Below are 18,066 nucleotides of genomic sequence, written 5' to 3'. Positions count from 1 at the left end.
GCTTTCCCACCATATATAAAACGACTTTGGCATTAAATTGCCTCATTTATAGCATCATCCACGAACACACTCACCTCTGCACCCTTCATCCTCCCAGCAAAGAGAAACAATAGCACAAAGCCATTTGCTTTGCCTTTCCCAGCTTAACTGTCCCCAAAATTTGTCAATAAAGCAGTTTACGGAGCAAAAATATTTGACCCCAAGTAGAAACACAAAAAAATAGTCTTGTCTAAGAGCCACGCTTGAGGCATCCAGGACAAGAGGAGCTGAAACAGAAAATTAATTGAAGCTAAATGTAAAGCCGGTAACTGTGTCGAAATGCCTGTTTCATAGTTATCTGCAGAATGATCCTCCCAGCTTTTCTTAGGTCAATATTGGATGTAATTTGATGAGCATCTCAAATACGTTTAACCTTGCGGTGCCATTTGAAGCTGCCCAAGTCTTTACTTGGGTTAAAAATCAGAAAGTTTAACGGCGCATCTCTACGAGCTTGAACTAAGCCCAAGTTAAGAGAAACCTCATTTTTCTTAAAGCTTTCATTTCTTCTACGTTATTTTCCCTTCAGTGCTACTGTAAAGCAAAAGAAGAGCCAGGGGATGCGCTTTGGCACCCATGGGATGCCCGTCACCTTTGCGTCTGGGCTCCTGCAAGGCCAGAGGATGAGCTGCCAACACGCAGGCTGGGAAGAAGCAGCGAAATGCCAACCTCAACGCTGAAGCTGGAACGTCAACGGATTTTTGGATGCAGACCAGGGCAAATTCTTGCTGCTCACCTGCTCTGCCAGGGCTCTTGGTGCTCAGGTCTCTGCCCCGGCCAGGGGTGCTGGAAGTCTTGGAGAGTTTATTCGCCGACACTCGGTACATCACCCCGCCGATGCAGCGGTAGCCTTTGCTCCTCCATCTCTGCTGCACGAGCTGGGACTTGCCACCTTGAGGTGACGGGCGCGTTTGGTTCAGTAGTGGGGATCTGCAAGAAAATGATAAAGTCAAGGTAAGACCCTACTGTGAAGGTGGTGAGACACTGGATCAGGTTGCCCAGAGAAGCTGTGGATGCTCCATCCCTGGAAGCATTCAAGATCAAGTTGGATGGGGCTTGGAGCAACTAGACCACTGAAAAGTGTCCTTGCCCGTGGCAGGGGGGTTGGAACTAGATGATCTTGAAGGTCCCTTCCAACTCAAACCAGTCTATGATTCTATAAGCCCAAACAAGGGAAGATATAGCAAGGAGCTGCTGTTTCGTGGGCAAACCCCTGGCTGCCTGAGGATGGAGGTGCTGCAGGGAGGAACCAGGGATGCTCTTGCTGTAGACAGAGGAGAAGCTCTGATTTTCCCATGATTTACACCAAAAAACCCCAGCCTTCAAGGACTCTCCCCCCGGTATCGTTTCCTCCATGCAACAAAAAAGCCATTTCTTTGCCCCAGCTTGCCCACGGCAATGCCGCAGGAGAAGAAACCACGTACTGAAGGTCAGGTCCCCACCCAACCCGTAGCGTACTAGGACACAGCGAAGATGTTGGTCCCTAATCTCTGCAGATATTTGTCATCGGCCCCAAGGCCTCGCACATGGCATGGCTTTGACCCACGCTGCTGGTATGCTCTTCTTAACAGGCATCCGAAACGGGACCCAGGTGAGCCCACGCCGCCAAGGCTGATGCCCCATCTCACAGCCTTGGCTTGCAGCTCCAGCTCCAGCAGCAGGGTAAGAAAGGTGGATGCAATCCCACGAGGGAATCACCAATGTGGGACCTGCCCTGAGCTTAGCCAGGTTCCGCAGAGCTCTGCAAGCTTTGATATTTTTGATATCATAATTATTATTATTATTATTAGGTACTGTAACTTCGACATTACTATTTCTGCCCCCAAATCTGGCTCTTGCAAGGGTTTTGCTACATCCCTCCATGGGAAGAGTCACCCAAGACTGCTGCCATCCCCCATCTATCGCCTGGAACAGATGCTGGGACCCAAGCAGGGTCGAGCGGGCAGCGTTGGGGACCCTTCACCTCCCCATCTCTCTCGTACATCCACCAACCTTGCAGTGAGGCAGCAGGACAGCTATGGGCTGGGAGCTACAATCCAGTCAGTGCTGCCCATAAAGATATTCTGAAGGATCAGGAAGCTCTGAAGTGACACCCTGGGGACAAACGTGTCCCAGAGGGGCTCGGCTGCCCCCAAAACCCCCGCTGGTTCATGACCCGGTATCTTCTCCACCATCCCACCTCCCTCCCAACCAGCGCGGAGCCACCCAGCTCATTTTCCTACGCACGCCGTTATACAAACAGAGCCGTGGCAGCCAAATCAAATCTCTTCAAATATCAGTCGCCTTCCCCATTTACCGCTAATCCAAACAGTAATTTGTTTATGCAAATTAGAGCTCTAATTTTGTATTAGTCCAAACTATGCTCATAATGCTATTAGCAGAACGTATATAAACCGCGCATTACGGGAGAATATCTGTAAATTAAGATCCCTCTATCCTATCAGCCGAATGCAAACCCCGGAGAGCATTACCTTTAAATGAACATGTGCTGCGAAGAAAAAGAGAACTGTAAAATGTAATAGTTACATTTCTTAGTGCTTAGCGTGACAGCCTATTCATTTCAGCGGGCTGTTGCCACTGGCTACCAAGCTCAGAGAGCCACTGCCTGGTTTTTGCGGAGGGGATGGTACAATGACGCTGCTGCCCCGGTTCCAGTTTCCCCAAGGGCTTGGTCCTCATGAAACTGGTCCAAACAGGAGCATCAAGTCTTAATTTTTACAAAAGCAGGTTGCTTGCGAAAAGCTGTAGCGGTGGCATCGTTGTGTGAAGGTACCGATGGCAGGAGGGACACCAGGGCCACCCATGGACCACCCAGCGAACCTCTGCAAGGCCAAGGTTGCAGCCAGAGTTGGCTGCAGGACCTGGAGAAAGGTCTTGTGGCCTAATGGAGCCAATAAAAATGATATCAAGTACCTAATGGTCAGCAGGTCGAGGGAAAGGATTCCCTCCCTCTGCTTTGGTGAGACACCCCCCCCCCCCAGAGGACCACGTCCAGCTCTGGGGTCCCCAGAGCAAGACAGACAGGGACCTGTTGGAGCAGGTCCAGAATAGGACTAAAAAATGATCAGGGGACTGGAGCAGCTCTGCTGTGGGGACAGGCTGAGAGAGTTGGGGTTGTTCAACCTGGAGAAGAGAAGGCTTCGGGGAGACCTTCTAGAGGCCTTCCAGTACTGAAAGGGGGCTGATAAGAAAGAGGGACTTTTTACCAGGGCCTGCAGCAATGGGGCAAGGGGTGATGGTTTTGAACTCAAAGAGGGGAGAGTCAGATGAGATCTAAGGAAGAAATTGTTACGCTGAGGGTGGTGAAACGGTGGCCCAGGTTGCCCAGAGAGGTGGTCTGTGGCCGATCCCTGGAAACACTCCAGGTCAGACTGGATGGGGCTCTGAGCAACCTGATCGAGTTGAAGTTGTCCCTGCTCAGGGCAGGGGGGTTGGAGCAAATGACCTCCCAACTCAAACGGTTCTATTATTCTAATAAAGTCATCGTAATATAGCAAAGTGCCACCACGGCTGTGACAAGACCCATCCCAGCTCCAGCCCTCTCTATTCCTCCTGGCAAAGCAGCTCCGGGAGGGCACCGGGATGCTCCAAACCACCATCCACAGGGTCTGCAGTACCGATGGCTTTTGGGCTCCTGTTTTGCCCGGCACTGAGCTATAAGTATCGGTCCCTTCAAGGAGGCTCCCTAAAGTCTTCTTCAGAAAACACAGCTGGAAAAAAGCCTCCTGAAAGCTCCCAAGCCTGCAGGACAGGAACAGACAGTGCTGCTGACTGGGAAGGAAACAGTCAGGGTGGGAGGCGGGACCGAGCATTCTCTTGGTGTATCCACAAGCCCCGGACACACACAGCATTAGGGGAATGGTGTGTGGCTGGAGGTGTATTTACTTGGAGTTTGACACAGAAAACATGGAAAATGCCTCTAAAATGTTACTGACCAAGATACGAAGCCTGAATATTATTTCATATATATATGTGTATATGAGCATAATACCTATATTATATATATTTCATATATAGTATATATTAGATAGTTTAAATGTTCTTATATTTAAAATACATAGATACTATCGAGTCTATAGAATTCTACATATATGCTATATATAGAATCTGTGGGTAACATAGACATATATAGATATACATATTATTGAACATATACAGAATACCTATATTGAAAGATATTATCTATAGATTATATAGAAATACTTATATATATATATAAATCTATATATTATTACCTATCTATCAATTATCTCTAGATGTTACTGAATAGATACACTGAATATATATATGGAATTATATATACATTCAATAATGTCTAAAGATATTCAATATATACATTCAATACATATATTCAGTAACATCTAGAGATAATTGATAGATATGAGGCCCAGATAGTGTTGTTATTTTTAGTATTTTATATTATTCAGATATTATTGAATATATATATATTGAATTTATATTTAATTCAATACATTCAGTAATATCTAGAGATGACAGACAGATAGATGTTATTTTATATATATATACATTTTAGATTTAATATAGGACATGGGGTAATGGTTTCAAACTAGAAGAGGGGAGATTTAGATTAGATATTAGGAAGAAATGGTTTACGATGGGGATGGTGAGACACTGGCACAGGTTGCCCAGAGAAGCTGTGGCTGCCCCCTCCCTGGCAGTGCTCAAGGCCAGGTTGGATGGGGCTGGGAGCAACCTGGTCTGGTGGAAGGTGTCCCTGCCCAGGGCAGGGGGGTTGGAACTAGATGATCTTTAAGGTCCTTTCCAACCCAAACCAGCCTATGATTCTATGATGGACACAGACATACATATATATATATATATATATATATATATATACATATATATACATATATATGAAATAATACTCAGGCCCCATATTTCAAGACATCCCAACCCTAAAAACCCCAGCACATCAAAGCCACCCCAACACCACGCTCCAAACAAGCAGCTTTTCCTCTTCCTGCATGGATTTGAGTTCTCCTTGCACACCCATAACCATCTTGGGCTTCGAGCACCCAAAATCTTCCCCTTTCCTCGAGGCACGGGCAGACGTCCCTGAGGATCACTTGCTACCTCTCCAGCACAGGGGGTTTCTGCCTTGAACAATAACCTAGGAACTGCTCCTATCCTCAGTCCTTGGAAAAACATCAGCAAAATAAAAAATATGGGGGGGGGGAAAAACCCTCTTAATATCAATTAAACCCTCTGTAATATCAAAAAAATCCAACCAAACCCATGTCCTGCGCAGCCCCGGGGGCTGCTCATGCAGGCTGAGCCTAAACAGCACTGGTTATTGTTATTTTTAGTATTTTACAATACTAAAAATACCAGTTTAAGAGCCTGGCTGCTTGAATCCCCCAAATCCTCAGGATATTTATTTTCTCCCTTTGCTGCACTCACTCAACCCGCTGAAGTGGTTGCACACTCCAGCGCTCCTTGTTCGAAAGTCACCATTTATCAAGAGTTATTACTCGGTGGCATCTGACCCCTGGTATGTGAGCAGAGAGCAAGCAGGTAGCAGCTGCCGAGCAAATAGCAACAGCTGCAGATTATAAACCATTTTATACTTTTATAAAGCAGTATTAAAAAGAAAAAGCCAGCAGAAGAGGAGCGGAGCAGCCATGTGCACAGCGGGACGCTCTCCTCGCTGGCAGTACTAAGGGATGATCAAGCCCCCAAGGCAAAGGACCATGGGTGCCGTTTAACCCGTTGGGGATGGTCCCGCTGGGATTTTTGCAAGGATTTTGGCAGAGAGTGTCAAAAACATCTCACCCCACAAAGGGAGTGGGGCTGAACCTTCTCTAATTTGCAGTTGTTGCATTTTTGAGGTAAAAAAAATCACCATCTAGGTGGCCTCCAAGCAAAGCTTCTGCAAAACATCTGTTTAGGCCGCTAAAGTCCCAAGTGCCACATGACCAAAATCTCAACCAGAGGCTCAGCTTGAGTTCACCAGGGGCTTGAACCCCCTCCCTTTCCACCTGGGTGGTGGAAGTGTCCAAGCAGGGATTTCCCCAGCATCTCTCAGCCTCCACAGAGGATCTCCACCAGCTCAGCTCTTCACCTGAAAACCCTCCTATCTAAAAAGTCAACGTTAATGGGGGTTAATCCCACCATGGGGTGCGATGGGCCCCAATAACCCATCTTAAACACCGCTCTGTGGGGCTTTGCTATTTGTATTTGTATTTATTCCCCATTAACCCGGGAGGTCGCTTCCTCTGCCCTTTGTTCCCCAGAAACTGCAGGTGCAATTTTGCAGAGGGGTAAGCCTGGGGGATGCAGCCTGGGGCTTCCTGCCCGTAGATGTTCACACCATCATGGGGGGTCCCAATGGAAATACAAGGAGAGAGGAGATGCTGCTCAATGGGAAATGCTGGGGACGCTTCACGGGGGCTTTTGGCAGCTGAACGCACACAGTGGGTTCAGCTTTGGCCACGTCTGCTATTCATAAGAAAGAAATTTGTTACGCTGAGGGTGGTGAAACACTGGCCCAGGTTGCCCAGCGAGATGGTGGATGCCCCATCCTTGGAAACATTCAAGATCGGGTTGGACGGGGCTCTGAGGAACCTGGTCTAGTGGGAGATGTCCCTGCTCATGGCAGGGGGGTTGGACTGGATGACTTTTAGAAGTCTCCCTTCCAAGCCAAACTATTATATGATTTATGGAGTATTATTTATGAGAAGATTTATAGTATTTATTATGTATGATATTAATTAGAATATATATAATATTTATGTATATTATAGGAGCCATAAGAGATTTACAACTGAAGGTAAAATATGTTTTATATTGAAAAATCACAGTGGAACCTGAGTCCACACAGAAGAGCGGGGGGAAACTTAATTGCCCAACCTTTACCCGTAGGAAACCTCTGTTTTCCTCTAAAGCCAAGATGTTGCTCCCAAGTGTCACGTAGCCCCAACACAACCACCGGCGTGTGTCCCCCTCCCCATCGGCGACACCCAACCCGGCGGCCGCAGGGAAAAGCTGCGGGCGAGGGGAAGGACGGCTGTAACGGAGGGCAAGGAGCCACGCCAAACACCCCGTTGCTTTTCATCGGCGGTGGTGTCACCGCTCTCCGTTGAATTGTTACCCTAATGGAAAGGACGGCCTTTGGAAACGAACTGCATTGAGAAAAGAGGATAAAATTAATGAGATAATAGCTGGGCCAAGGACCTGAAGAATACGCCGGCCCCTCGACACGAGGGGCTTGTAATTCCCTTTCTGCCGCACAAGCCCGCGGATCTAAAGAGTCCTCCCGTCCGTCCAGAAGGCCCGCTCCGGCAGGAAATTTCATTAACGCTGGAAAATAGGAAAGGTATTAAGCGTGGATAATGAAGGCCAGAGTGTGAACAGTGCCTTAAGATAGTCTTCTTTCTAGCCTTTGTAATGGGAGGCATGAACTTTCCCTTCAAATCCATTTCTAATCCATTTGAAATACTACAGCAAATTATCTTCCCTTCAGCCCGAAAGCGGCCAGCCAATTTACTCCGAATAGAAGTGACAATGCTACAGAATTTATCGCCATAACCTTGACTACACAAGGTTGAGGGTTGTCTTTCCCCCACCCCTAGGGTGGACAGGGGAAGAAACATTTTTAATGAAAAAGGGGTAGAGGAACGCTATAAAAATGTTTAAAAACAGCGTCATAGCTGTCAGAGGTCCAACGCCAGGGCTGAGCACGATGGGAAAATCACAGTGTCTTGTGCTGAAAATGTTACAGGTGGAGGTCCTGGGCTGATAAAACACTCTGTAGGTTGAGATCTGGGCTCTTTCCTTGCAACCCTTGAAGCAGGAGTAACTTTGCCCAAGTCTGGCGACTTCAGGTTGGTGCTTCATAGATGTTCATGTTGACCAAGTCTGATTTTTCTTCTTCTCTTTCCCACAGTTAAACACCGAGCTGCTGCTCGTGTTGACCAAGTCTGATTTTTCTTCTTCTCCTTCCCACGGTCAGACACGGAGCTCTGTGTCCCTCCTCGAGTCTTCTCTGCTTGACCGACTCCACGTTGCTTGGAAAGCAGAAAAGCAGGGTTCTTCCTCCAGCCTCTTCTGCAAGACCAACTCACGTTGCTTGGGAAATGGAAATGTTTCTTCCAACAGAGCAGTAAACCCAAAGCAAAAACTGGACCAAAAGGGAATAAGGACTTGGAAAGACAACGTGGAGTCAACCATCAGCTGATGCCCAGCTCAACGCACCTTCCTTGCCTCCAAACACAGTGAAGCTGCTCGAAAGGGAAGAAAACCACCAAAACTTCAGCCAGGAGCCAGCAAGTATTGCTACCGAAATCTGCTCTCCTCTTAAATAGATCCAAAAAAAAAAAAAAAAAAAAAGAAAAAAAGGGAGATTTCCAAGCCAACGTGGAAAATGAGGGTTAGCAACAAGGACGACTCGCCCCGGCACGCAGCAAGGGCTGCCGGAGATGCTCAGATTTAACACCCTCAAGCTACGCACACGAGCGCACACTCAACACATGAGACCATCTGATCCAAAAAACCCCCACAAACACCTGTACAAACACACCTCTTTGAAATACTGGAGTATCTGATGTCTACAAATTAAACACAAAACCAAGAGCAGAGCAAGAGCATCCCAACGGCGTTTCAGCCAGCTGAAACGGAGAGGATTTCTTGGTGCTGACGGCAATACAAGTGGTTCTTAAAGGATGGTTTTCTTTTACTTCTAGATATCTTCTTTAGGCTTAGCTTATTTTCTTTAAAGTAATCCTTACATAGTAAGAAATCACATTTGCATGCTGGCATTTGATTCCCGAGGAAAAAGCGGATCATAACCAGGGCAACAGTTACAGACAGCACCAGGGAGCGGCGAGGCAGGAGGGACCTTGTCTACCCCGAGCCTCCCAGGTGGCAATGCAAAACCCTGATTTGGGGAAAAAAAATAAAAAATTAAAAAAAAAAAATCACAATATCCTTGTTCCTTAGCACGCAGCAGAACAAAACACAGGATTTAGGCTTAAAAGTGCTCCTCAAACATGCCAGCAGACCTCCAAGCTCCTGCACCAGTGCCCCTTGGAAGCTGCTCTGAACTCGTGTAACGTCTCTATCCCCACCCACCAGCTGCTTGAGGACTTCAAATCCACAGAAAAAAAGCAAGTAATTCCATTAAAATATTTGATTTATGGTATTTCTATCAACATTATTGCTTTCTTCTTAAAAATAAAAAGGTCAAATCTCAAATAAACCCTTTCTACTTTAAGACCTAATTTATTTAAAGAACCTGATTTGGATTATTCAAATAATTCAGTTCACTGACTATGATATTCGAGGTTGAAAAAGTGATCAGAAATTGAAAAACAGAAAAGCACGTGTCTTCTTCCTATATACAAACATAAATACAGGGGATCCATTAGTTTTAAACACATAGCGACCAGCAATAACCTGTTAATTTATCCATAAACAATTCTCTACTTTCAATAATTAGTTCTAATTATGAAACAAACACTTTAAAAAAAACTATTTTAATTTGGTGCAATTGAATCTGAATTTCCATTCAAATGCAGCTTAACGTAATCTCGAGGAAAAAAAAAAAGTCCAGCACAGATCTCATTTACCATTTTCAAAACCTGGGAAAAATTATGAACCTCAATGAGTACCTATTAAGCTGCCTAATTGCCTAAATAAAGATTTACCTACCTAATAAATCCTCCTGACTTGCGAAAGAAAAATAGTTGCAAGTATATTATAATGGTTATCAACCAATGAGAATAAGGATTCCTCCAGAACAACAGCCGGTGAATAAAGACAGGGAGCAAGACTAGACCCAGTGATTGAAATCAAGGGTTTCCATCTCATGGATTTAAATCCTAATTAACCTCAGCAATTAAATCAGAGTAAGCTGCGACAGTGTCACATGCAAAGGGCTGAAGGGATCACTCACTTGGTGGGTAGCGCTGATGTTTGGTGGTGATACAGTGGAGAAGCAGACGACCAGCCACTGCCATGCAGTCGACTTGGGCCATTTTTGGCAAGACTGAGCCATTGACCTTCCTTGGCAGCACCAGTGGCGCGGGTCCCTCTCCTCCCCTGGCCCCGAGCGCCCTTCCACGTGCCACGTTTGTCACCGTAGAAGCTGTAATGCCAACAGCAAAGCCACCAGGACCATCAGCAAACAATACAAACTGCCTTTGAAATGTTTAGTATTTTCTCCATCTACTTAAAAGCTTTTGGCTTCTCCTGGATGCTGTTGCCAACATTATTTTCAAAGCCATCTAAATGGATTTCTCCTTCACAGTTCAACCCATTACTTCATCCTGCAATCAAAACCATGGCAGTCGCTTCTATGGCTGCATGTTGTATAAGAAACATTTGATTATACCTTAAATGCAGGGTTGTTGAAGGTTTTTTTTTTATGGTTCCCCCCAATGTCCACATCCTATAGGCACAACTCTTCCCAGTCCTCGCACAGGCTGGAGATGTTCCCTCCTCAAATAATTACACTCGAAAGACCCAGGTATGAAAATAACAGCCCAGTCTTCTTGCAGTGCCTTCTCAAAAAGCTATGAGACTTGCAGCCAAGCTTGTGCTAAACTGATGGAGGATATTTCATAGAATCATCAAACGGTTTGGGTTGGAAGGGATCTTTAAAGACCATCTAGTTCACCCACACACATATCACGGACGGGGCACCTCCCACTATACCAGGTTGCTCAAAGCGCCAACCAACCTGACTTAGAACACTTCCAAGGATGGAGCATCCACAACTTTTCCGTGCAACCTGTTCCAGTGTCTTTGTAAGACTTAAATCTTTTTCAGTTGCGTTGATCCTCATGGCAAAGGACCAGACCAGACCACGGGAAGGCAATGATGCTTTTGAGCCGGCTGCAGGAGCGCGGGCACTGGGGCAGCAATGGCAATATCCAGTGCTCTAAACATGACAAGGTTTGAGAAAGGAGATGGGACACCTCTGGGAAAGGCCCAGGCTTGGCAGCTCAGCAAGAGGGAATTACAGTGGTGGTGAACCCCCAAATTGGGTCATGTAAGCTTGACACCACCAGGCTATGGCCACAGGGCACCTCTGCATCCACATTTGCCCAGGCAGCTCTGAGTTTAGGGGCAAAGCCAAGCCATGAAGTCCCCATCCCCAGGAGCTAGGCAGTAACTGGCCCAGATGAGAGCAGCTCCAGATAGAGATGATGATGGCGTGAACCAAGGAAGCCTTTGCTGTGCGCTGGCAACAGCTGACAGAAGGGAAGAACCAGCAGAAATGATTTGGGGTTGCTGACCTGCTTCTAGGATCAGCCTCTGCTCTGCTTTTCCCCAATTTTTCTCAGGTCTTTTCTCTGGACCATTTTCCTCCTTTGAAGCTGAAGAACCAGGAAAGGGACAAGATCCACGCAGAGTCCTTGTGTCCAAGATGCAGAAGGACATTTCTCCATAAGCCACATCTTTGGGTTTTGACAGGTGAGATTTGACAGGTCTCCTCCACAAGCCTCCAGCTATTCACCCCATTGTCACTGCCGACTCTCCAAGGGAGGGTCAGCTTACGGTGCATGCTGAGATGCCAGTGCAGTCACCCCACAGCTGGTCTGGGGACAGTCCGGGACCCTAAAGGGCATCCAACACAGTCTCCCTCTACATTTGCCCCAGAACAACCCCCAGTACCCAGCAGCAGCTCCCTCTGGGCTGCGAGACTCATTCAACACCCTCTATTTCAACCAAGTTTGAAATACGTCACGTTTTCACTCCGTGCAAGAGCCATGTTAGTCTTTCCTCACCACCCACACAGCCTGGGAGAAGAGTCAGAGACAGAAATGTCCCCAGTGTCATAAATCCTACTCCAAGCTGGGGATTAAAACCAGGAGCATTAGGTCTGTAAAAAGGCCTAATTAAGCCTGCAGAAAAAGATACAGTTTGGGCTACACATGGTTCACAAGCAAGCCAGGAGCCAGCTCGTGTCTTCCTTTCCCTGAGAGCCCCAACCAGGAGCACAAGCCATGGGAACCACCGTGTTGCCCCCAGATGAGGGGCTTCACTGGCCAAACGCCACAACCAAGTGGCTTTCATAGAATCACTGACTGGTTTGGGTTGGAAGGGACCTTCAAAGATCATCCAGGCCAATCCCCCTGAGTTGAGGGGCAGGGGCATCTCCCACTAGACCAGGTTGCTCAAAGACCCATCCAGCCTGACCTTAAACACTTCCAAGGATGGGGCATCCACAACTTCTCTGGGCAACCTGGTCCGGTGTCGTACCACCCTCAGTGCAAAAAAAAAAAAATCTTCCTTAAGTCCTATTTAAATCTACCCTCTTTCAGTTTAAAACCATTGCCTCTTGCCCTGTCACTACAGGTCCCAGCAAAAAGTCTGTTCCCATCCTTCTTATCAGCCCCCTTTCAGCACTGAAAGGCCGCAAGAAGGTCTCCCCAGAGCCTTCTCTTCTCGAGGCTGAACAACCCCAACTCTCTCAGCCTTTCTCCACAGCAGAGGTGTTTCAACCCTTAGACTGTTTCCATGACCTCCTCTGGACCCACTCCAACAGGTCCATGTCTTTCTTCTGTTGGGGACCCCAGAGCTGGACACACGTGCCAGGGAAAGCACCTAAATCACGACAGAACTTAACAAAACACAGAGGAGAGAGAGTTATCACCTCAAGGAGCTTACAGCGGTGTTACAGAGGAGAGCTCTTCTCCCTGACCCAAATCACTCCTGTTTGCTAAAGCACCGCTATTGTTTGCAACCCCACTCGTTCCTGCGAGAAGAGATGAAGACCCTGGCTGCAAAACCAGCCCTGTGTGCCATGCACAGAGAACGGAGGAAAGCATCTGCCTCGTGACCTGCTGCACTGAAGGACCAGCGTGGCCAGATGGGGAGGGCAGGGATAAATCAGACCCTTTCAGAGCAACTCACCAGTTGGAACTGTCCAGAGGGCAGTCTGGAGAGCACCAAAAAGGGTGCCACCACGCAGCCTGTTTCACCTGTAGGAGACTTCAAAAGCCTCTTTGCTCTCCCAGTGGACCAAGTCCTCCCTCCCTTTTTATCCATCTTCTAGCTATCCAAACTATTTGCTGTTCCCTTGCTCCCTTAGGCAAGCAGTGTGGTGGGATGCTCGTTTGGAGGAGGGTGAAAGCGGGGCGGGGGGTGTGGGGGTGTGTCACAGTTCTCATGCAAAAGTTTGCTCCCACCCCAGACAGCAGCGAGCAACCAAAAAAAAGGAGAGCCCTGGACCAGCCACAAGGTAACGGGCACGGCCACCTTCCTTGGCAAACATCTTCCTGTAAGAGCAAGCTATGAAGTTGCCTATAAACTAGATGAGACCCAGGGAAGAGAAAGAGGGATTTTCATAAACATAGGGCAAACGTTTGCTACCTAATTAACCAAGAAAGCCAACTGGGAGCATCCTGTGTCCTTGCCATCAAGCCTAGATCGCTTTGAGATACTGCAATGGAGCACACACCTCCTCGAGCAATTCCAGAGAAGGGCCATGAAGACGACCAGGCGGCTGGAGCACCTCTCCCATGACGACAGGCTGAGAGAGTTGGAGTTGTTCAGCCTGGAGAAGAGAAGGCTCCAGGGAGACCTTAGAGCAGCCTTCCAGTGCTGAAAGGGGGCTGCAGGAGAGGTGGGGAGGGACTCCAGATCAGGGAGTGTAGTGATAGGATGAGGGGTAATGGCTTTAAATCGAAAGAGGGGAGATTTAGATGAGATATTAGGAAGAAATTCTTCCCTGTGAGGGCAGTGAGACACTGGAAGAGGTTGCCCAGAGAAGCTGTGGCTGCCCCCTCCCTGGCAGTGCTCAAGGCCAGGTTGGATGGGGCTTGGAGCAACCTGGTCTGGTGGAAGGTGTCCGTGCCCACGGCAGGGGGTGGGGTTGGAACTAGGTGATCTTTAAGGTCCCTTCCAACCCAAACCAGTCTATGATTCTACAACATCACCCAGCCACGACCCAACACTAGCGAAACAGCTCAGAGCCAGTCTCATGGAGGAAATGAAGTTCTCCATGGGCGATTCCCCAAATCACAGAACCCCCTGGTACAGCTGGAGAGGGTTACTGTAGACCGATACTGACTGAGGGTTTCATGACCTGGCGATAACAACAGAGTTTTCCCGTTAAATCTGAAAGTTTTGCTAATGCCATGAGTTTAACTGGCAGCTCCTCTTCTAACGTAACTGGAATTGAGTAATCAGACACTGGCGACAGAGGGACAAACGAAAAGCCATCAGCTGATACAGGCACAGAACTAATTTAAGATCGCAATTGTTACTGGATGCATTGAAACCCCTGTCCCTAAATCAAGGTGAAATAAGATTTCCCTGGTGCATTGGGCTCATCCTGGCCTCAGCACAAGGGCGAATTTCATCCATCTTGTGCAGTCTCCGCTCCAGGATTATTTTTACCTCCACGCGCGCCGCCGCATCAGCAGATTTACTGAGTGCTATGGCTCTTCCCATCCCCATGGCAAGGACAGGGAAAAGGGAGAGAAGACTGCCTACCCCTTCGCTTGGGGCTTTTTGGCTGGAGGACGCGCCCTGCTAAGACCATCACCCCAAAGGTGGGGAGTCCTCCATCTTCCAGCACCACAGGAATACCTCCAAACTAAGCAGCCTTTTAAAATGTCTTCTGACCTCTCCTATAAGTCTGATGATTTGTGAGACCCCCCCCTCGAAGCACCAGAAAACAGCCAAAGCCACCCCAACGTGCTGGTGGTACCTCCATATTACACATATTCTGTGAGAGATATTACGTCACCCATCTCATTTCTTGCCGTAAACCTTCTAGACCCACCACCAAGCTCCAGCATGGAACTTCTGTACTTTCTGCAGCCCCATCACATCACCCTCACCCGTGTGAAGGTGCCCGGCTCTGCCAGTTAAATGCATTTTTGCTGAGCTGCCAGTAGGACAATATTACTCTCGGCAGGATGCCGCTTCTGCCTTTAATTAATGTTTTATCATCGTTCCTGAAAGCAAACAGCTGCTGCGGTCTCAATCACTCATCTCCTTGTGGCTCTCGCTTTCCTAAAGGGTGGCTGGCACTACTACACCAGCCTCTTATTTTCTGTCTTCATCTACAACCTTCTTTCATGGCAGACAACAGTTTGGTTTATTTTGCCACCTCATGACCAGCGGGTCTCAGCCAAGCTGACAGCATTTGGACGGTTTGCCAGGATTTTAGTTTCACAGAGATTTCGACGCAGCACTTCTGGCCAAGACCGTGTCTACTCCAGTGACTCAGTGGACTCTTCTATGCAGGTAGGGACTAAGCGGGTTTTTGCTGAGGTCTCCTGCTCTGCTGGCTACTCTCTCCCGTTTCACTGCTCGCCCTATCTCTGCTCATCCCTTTCTTCACACTTTCCAAAATACTGCCTGCATAATCCAGAGCTTTAGTTCCCCCTTCATCCTGCATCTCCCTGGCTGTTTCTGTTCCTTGTGTTTAGGCTCTTGCACATCTCTTCTCCAGAGCTTCCAGGTGGTTAGATACCTCCTCCCCATCTTTCAGAAGTTCATCTTCTGACCAATTCCAGCCTAAAGCAGCTCTCCTCATTCCCAGCTCATCTGACAGCCCAACTTGAAACAACCTCGCTTGGCTTCTCTCCAGCAAAGGGGTCTGATCCCACCCACGGAGAGCCACGGAAGGATCTTCTGAAAACATTTCAAAGTTACTCAAGTTCTCCAGCAAAGTTTCTGCTATAAAAACATCTCCGCTGCAACGCTGGCCTGGAGAAAAGACAAAAGACCCATTCTAGAAGACGTGATTGCCCACATGAAGCTGTTTTCAAGGTAGGTCAACTTTCAGCCTAAAACCCATGACAGCATCCCGTTAAACCGCTTAAGCTCAGATTGAGAATGGAAATGCTGACAACCCCTAATACACAGCTTTCCAACCCGCCGCTCTAATGCTGCAGCAGATCAGTAATTATACCAGGAAGACCGGGGACCATTGTCCCATTAATTAGATTCCTTTTACCCCCATTAGCTCAGACGATTGGACAAAGTTCATTACGGTTTAATTCTGATTAGCTGAAATGGATCTCTTTCTGCACAGGAGACAGGCAGGTGTTACCGGCTTTAGCACCTAAGTCGCGCTCCAGCTGGGCACCCATGCTGAGTGTGACGCTGTTTGGTCACCGCCAGGTCCCACGTCCACATGGAACAGGACATTAATGCTTAATCCCCCCAAGGAAGCATCCTACCACCCTCGGTGATGGGCTACAGGGCCCTCTAAAACGAGAAGGAAAGCAAGAGGAGGTCATAGACCTTCCCCCCATCCTAGCACAGAAGTGATACTCCATCCGCTCACACCAGAGCTTATTCCATCCTATTTCAGGTCTCTGGATGTGCTCCAAGTGCGGGGATATCGCACCTTCCCACTCGCTTTTCTACTGCACAGATCTACGACGCAGCGGGCAAACGCCAACAACCACCGTCACCGCGCGGGTCAAAACACCGCGTGTTTCCTATGGTTTGACCTTACCGAGGAGATCGACGATCAAGTTATAGCCACGCCGTGCAAAGCATAAGCTGATTTTGGAAATCCTAAACAACAGGCTCAACCCACAAGGTGAATTGCTGAGGAGCAAAACCATTTTGACGCTGCATCCATACCCGCAATGGGACGCCGGTGGCGCTGCCTGCTCATTCAAAAGCGGCCAGAGCCATCTGCATCACCTTCAAACCCAAAACAGCCTCAGCTTTTGAGTATTTTCCAAAATAATGAGCCAGACACAGAGCTCGAGGCTTTACCTCCTGCCTGCTTTCCAAAAATACCTGGCATAATTGCTTTCTCCAGAGATGATTTCTTTTTGAAGGCTTTTTTTCTCACGCAGGAAAGAGTAATAATACTAAGAAGAGCAAGAACAGCTGATATATTTTAATTAAAGCAAACTAATATCTTGGTCAGGCGGCAGGGCTCAATGGAAAACTGTGCGTCAGGCACTGACTCAGCATGGAAAAGGTTAAAGAAGTTCAGCGGGGCTGTGCTTAAGGGAATTATCTGCTGAGAAAACACCAGCTCCTGGCCGGCTCCGGAAAGCCACGTGCCTACGGCCATAGGGGCTTTTACTAGGGATAAATACATACCCATGGCAATGCAATATTTAAAATTAAATTTAATTTATCTGCCAAGGCATAGAAAATAGTGTATAAATGCATCTTCTGATTTTTTTTTCCCCCTAGAGAGTTGGTTTTGCTGCTTTTATATTATCCTAAGGAACAAATCACAAACTCATGTTTCTACTGCAGGCTTATTTAAAGCAGACAGTTGTTATATATCCACGAATATACCCTGTATCGTGGCTTTTAGGCATCTTTTACAAGCTGACCCACAAAACAACTGGAACAGCGTTGTCAGCTCCGATTCCTTAGCGTGCACTCTTGGCTTTCCTGTAATCAAATGATCCAGGTAGTAAATATATGAATCCAAGTGTTGCGTATGCCTGGATAATTACATATTCATATATATACATTTTATAAATGTATACATGTATATTTTATAAATACAGGTACATAAAGAATTCAGATCTACTTGCAAGTGAAAGAAATAAAGGTCTGACACTTTGGAGAGCATCAGTATATGAGATATTCACCGGGCAGACACTTAAAGAAGTCTGCTCGGACTCGGTATATGCTGTAATGTATAAAAATGATTCAAAGGCACCCATCAAGAGGCAGTGTATTGGTTAGCAATACTAATTGCATTGCCTACATTACAAATGATATTGCTCCATTATTAAAGGGTCGGGACTATTTTATGTGCTCCCATCTATTCAATTGGTATTTCGATCAATGGATGCATTACAAGCTTTCCCTTTAAGAGCCTAATAAACAACAAGATGGAAAGGAAAATTCGCCATAAGATGACGCTTTTAAAAATCCATTTCAAGGGGAGCTATTGGGACTTTGTAAAGCAGGTTGCAGACAAACCAAAAAGCCTGGAAATTAAGAACTTGAGATGGTCGGACTAGCTCTGCGGAGAAGGACTCAGGGGTACTGGTGGATGAAAAGCTGGACATGAACCAGCAATGTGCTCTTCCAGCCCAGAAAGTCAACAAATACACAACA

At 47.2% G+C, this 18,066-nt stretch overlaps 1 protein-coding gene across 1 annotated transcript in view; it reads right to left on the bottom strand.

Moving 5' to 3' along the window:
• Positions 1–18,066, bottom strand: part of ZC3H3 (zinc finger CCCH-type containing 3) — a 186,677-nt gene that overhangs the window by 63,636 nt on the left and 104,975 nt on the right. Inside the window, exon 5 of the mRNA XM_086465474.1 lies at positions 766–966. Within this exon, the coding sequence (XP_086321600.1) occupies positions 766–966 (201 nt within the window). The remainder of the gene's footprint in view (positions 1–765; positions 967–18,066) is intronic.

The sequence above is a fragment of the Leptosomus discolor genome, chromosome 5, assembly GCF_034619465.1.
Source record: "Leptosomus discolor isolate bLepDis1 chromosome 5, bLepDis1.hap2, whole genome shotgun sequence".
Taxonomy (NCBI): Eukaryota; Metazoa; Chordata; class Aves; order Leptosomiformes; family Leptosomidae; genus Leptosomus; species Leptosomus discolor.
Note: the sequence above shows the minus strand (reverse complement) of the source record. Positions and strands in the feature narration are given on the sequence as shown.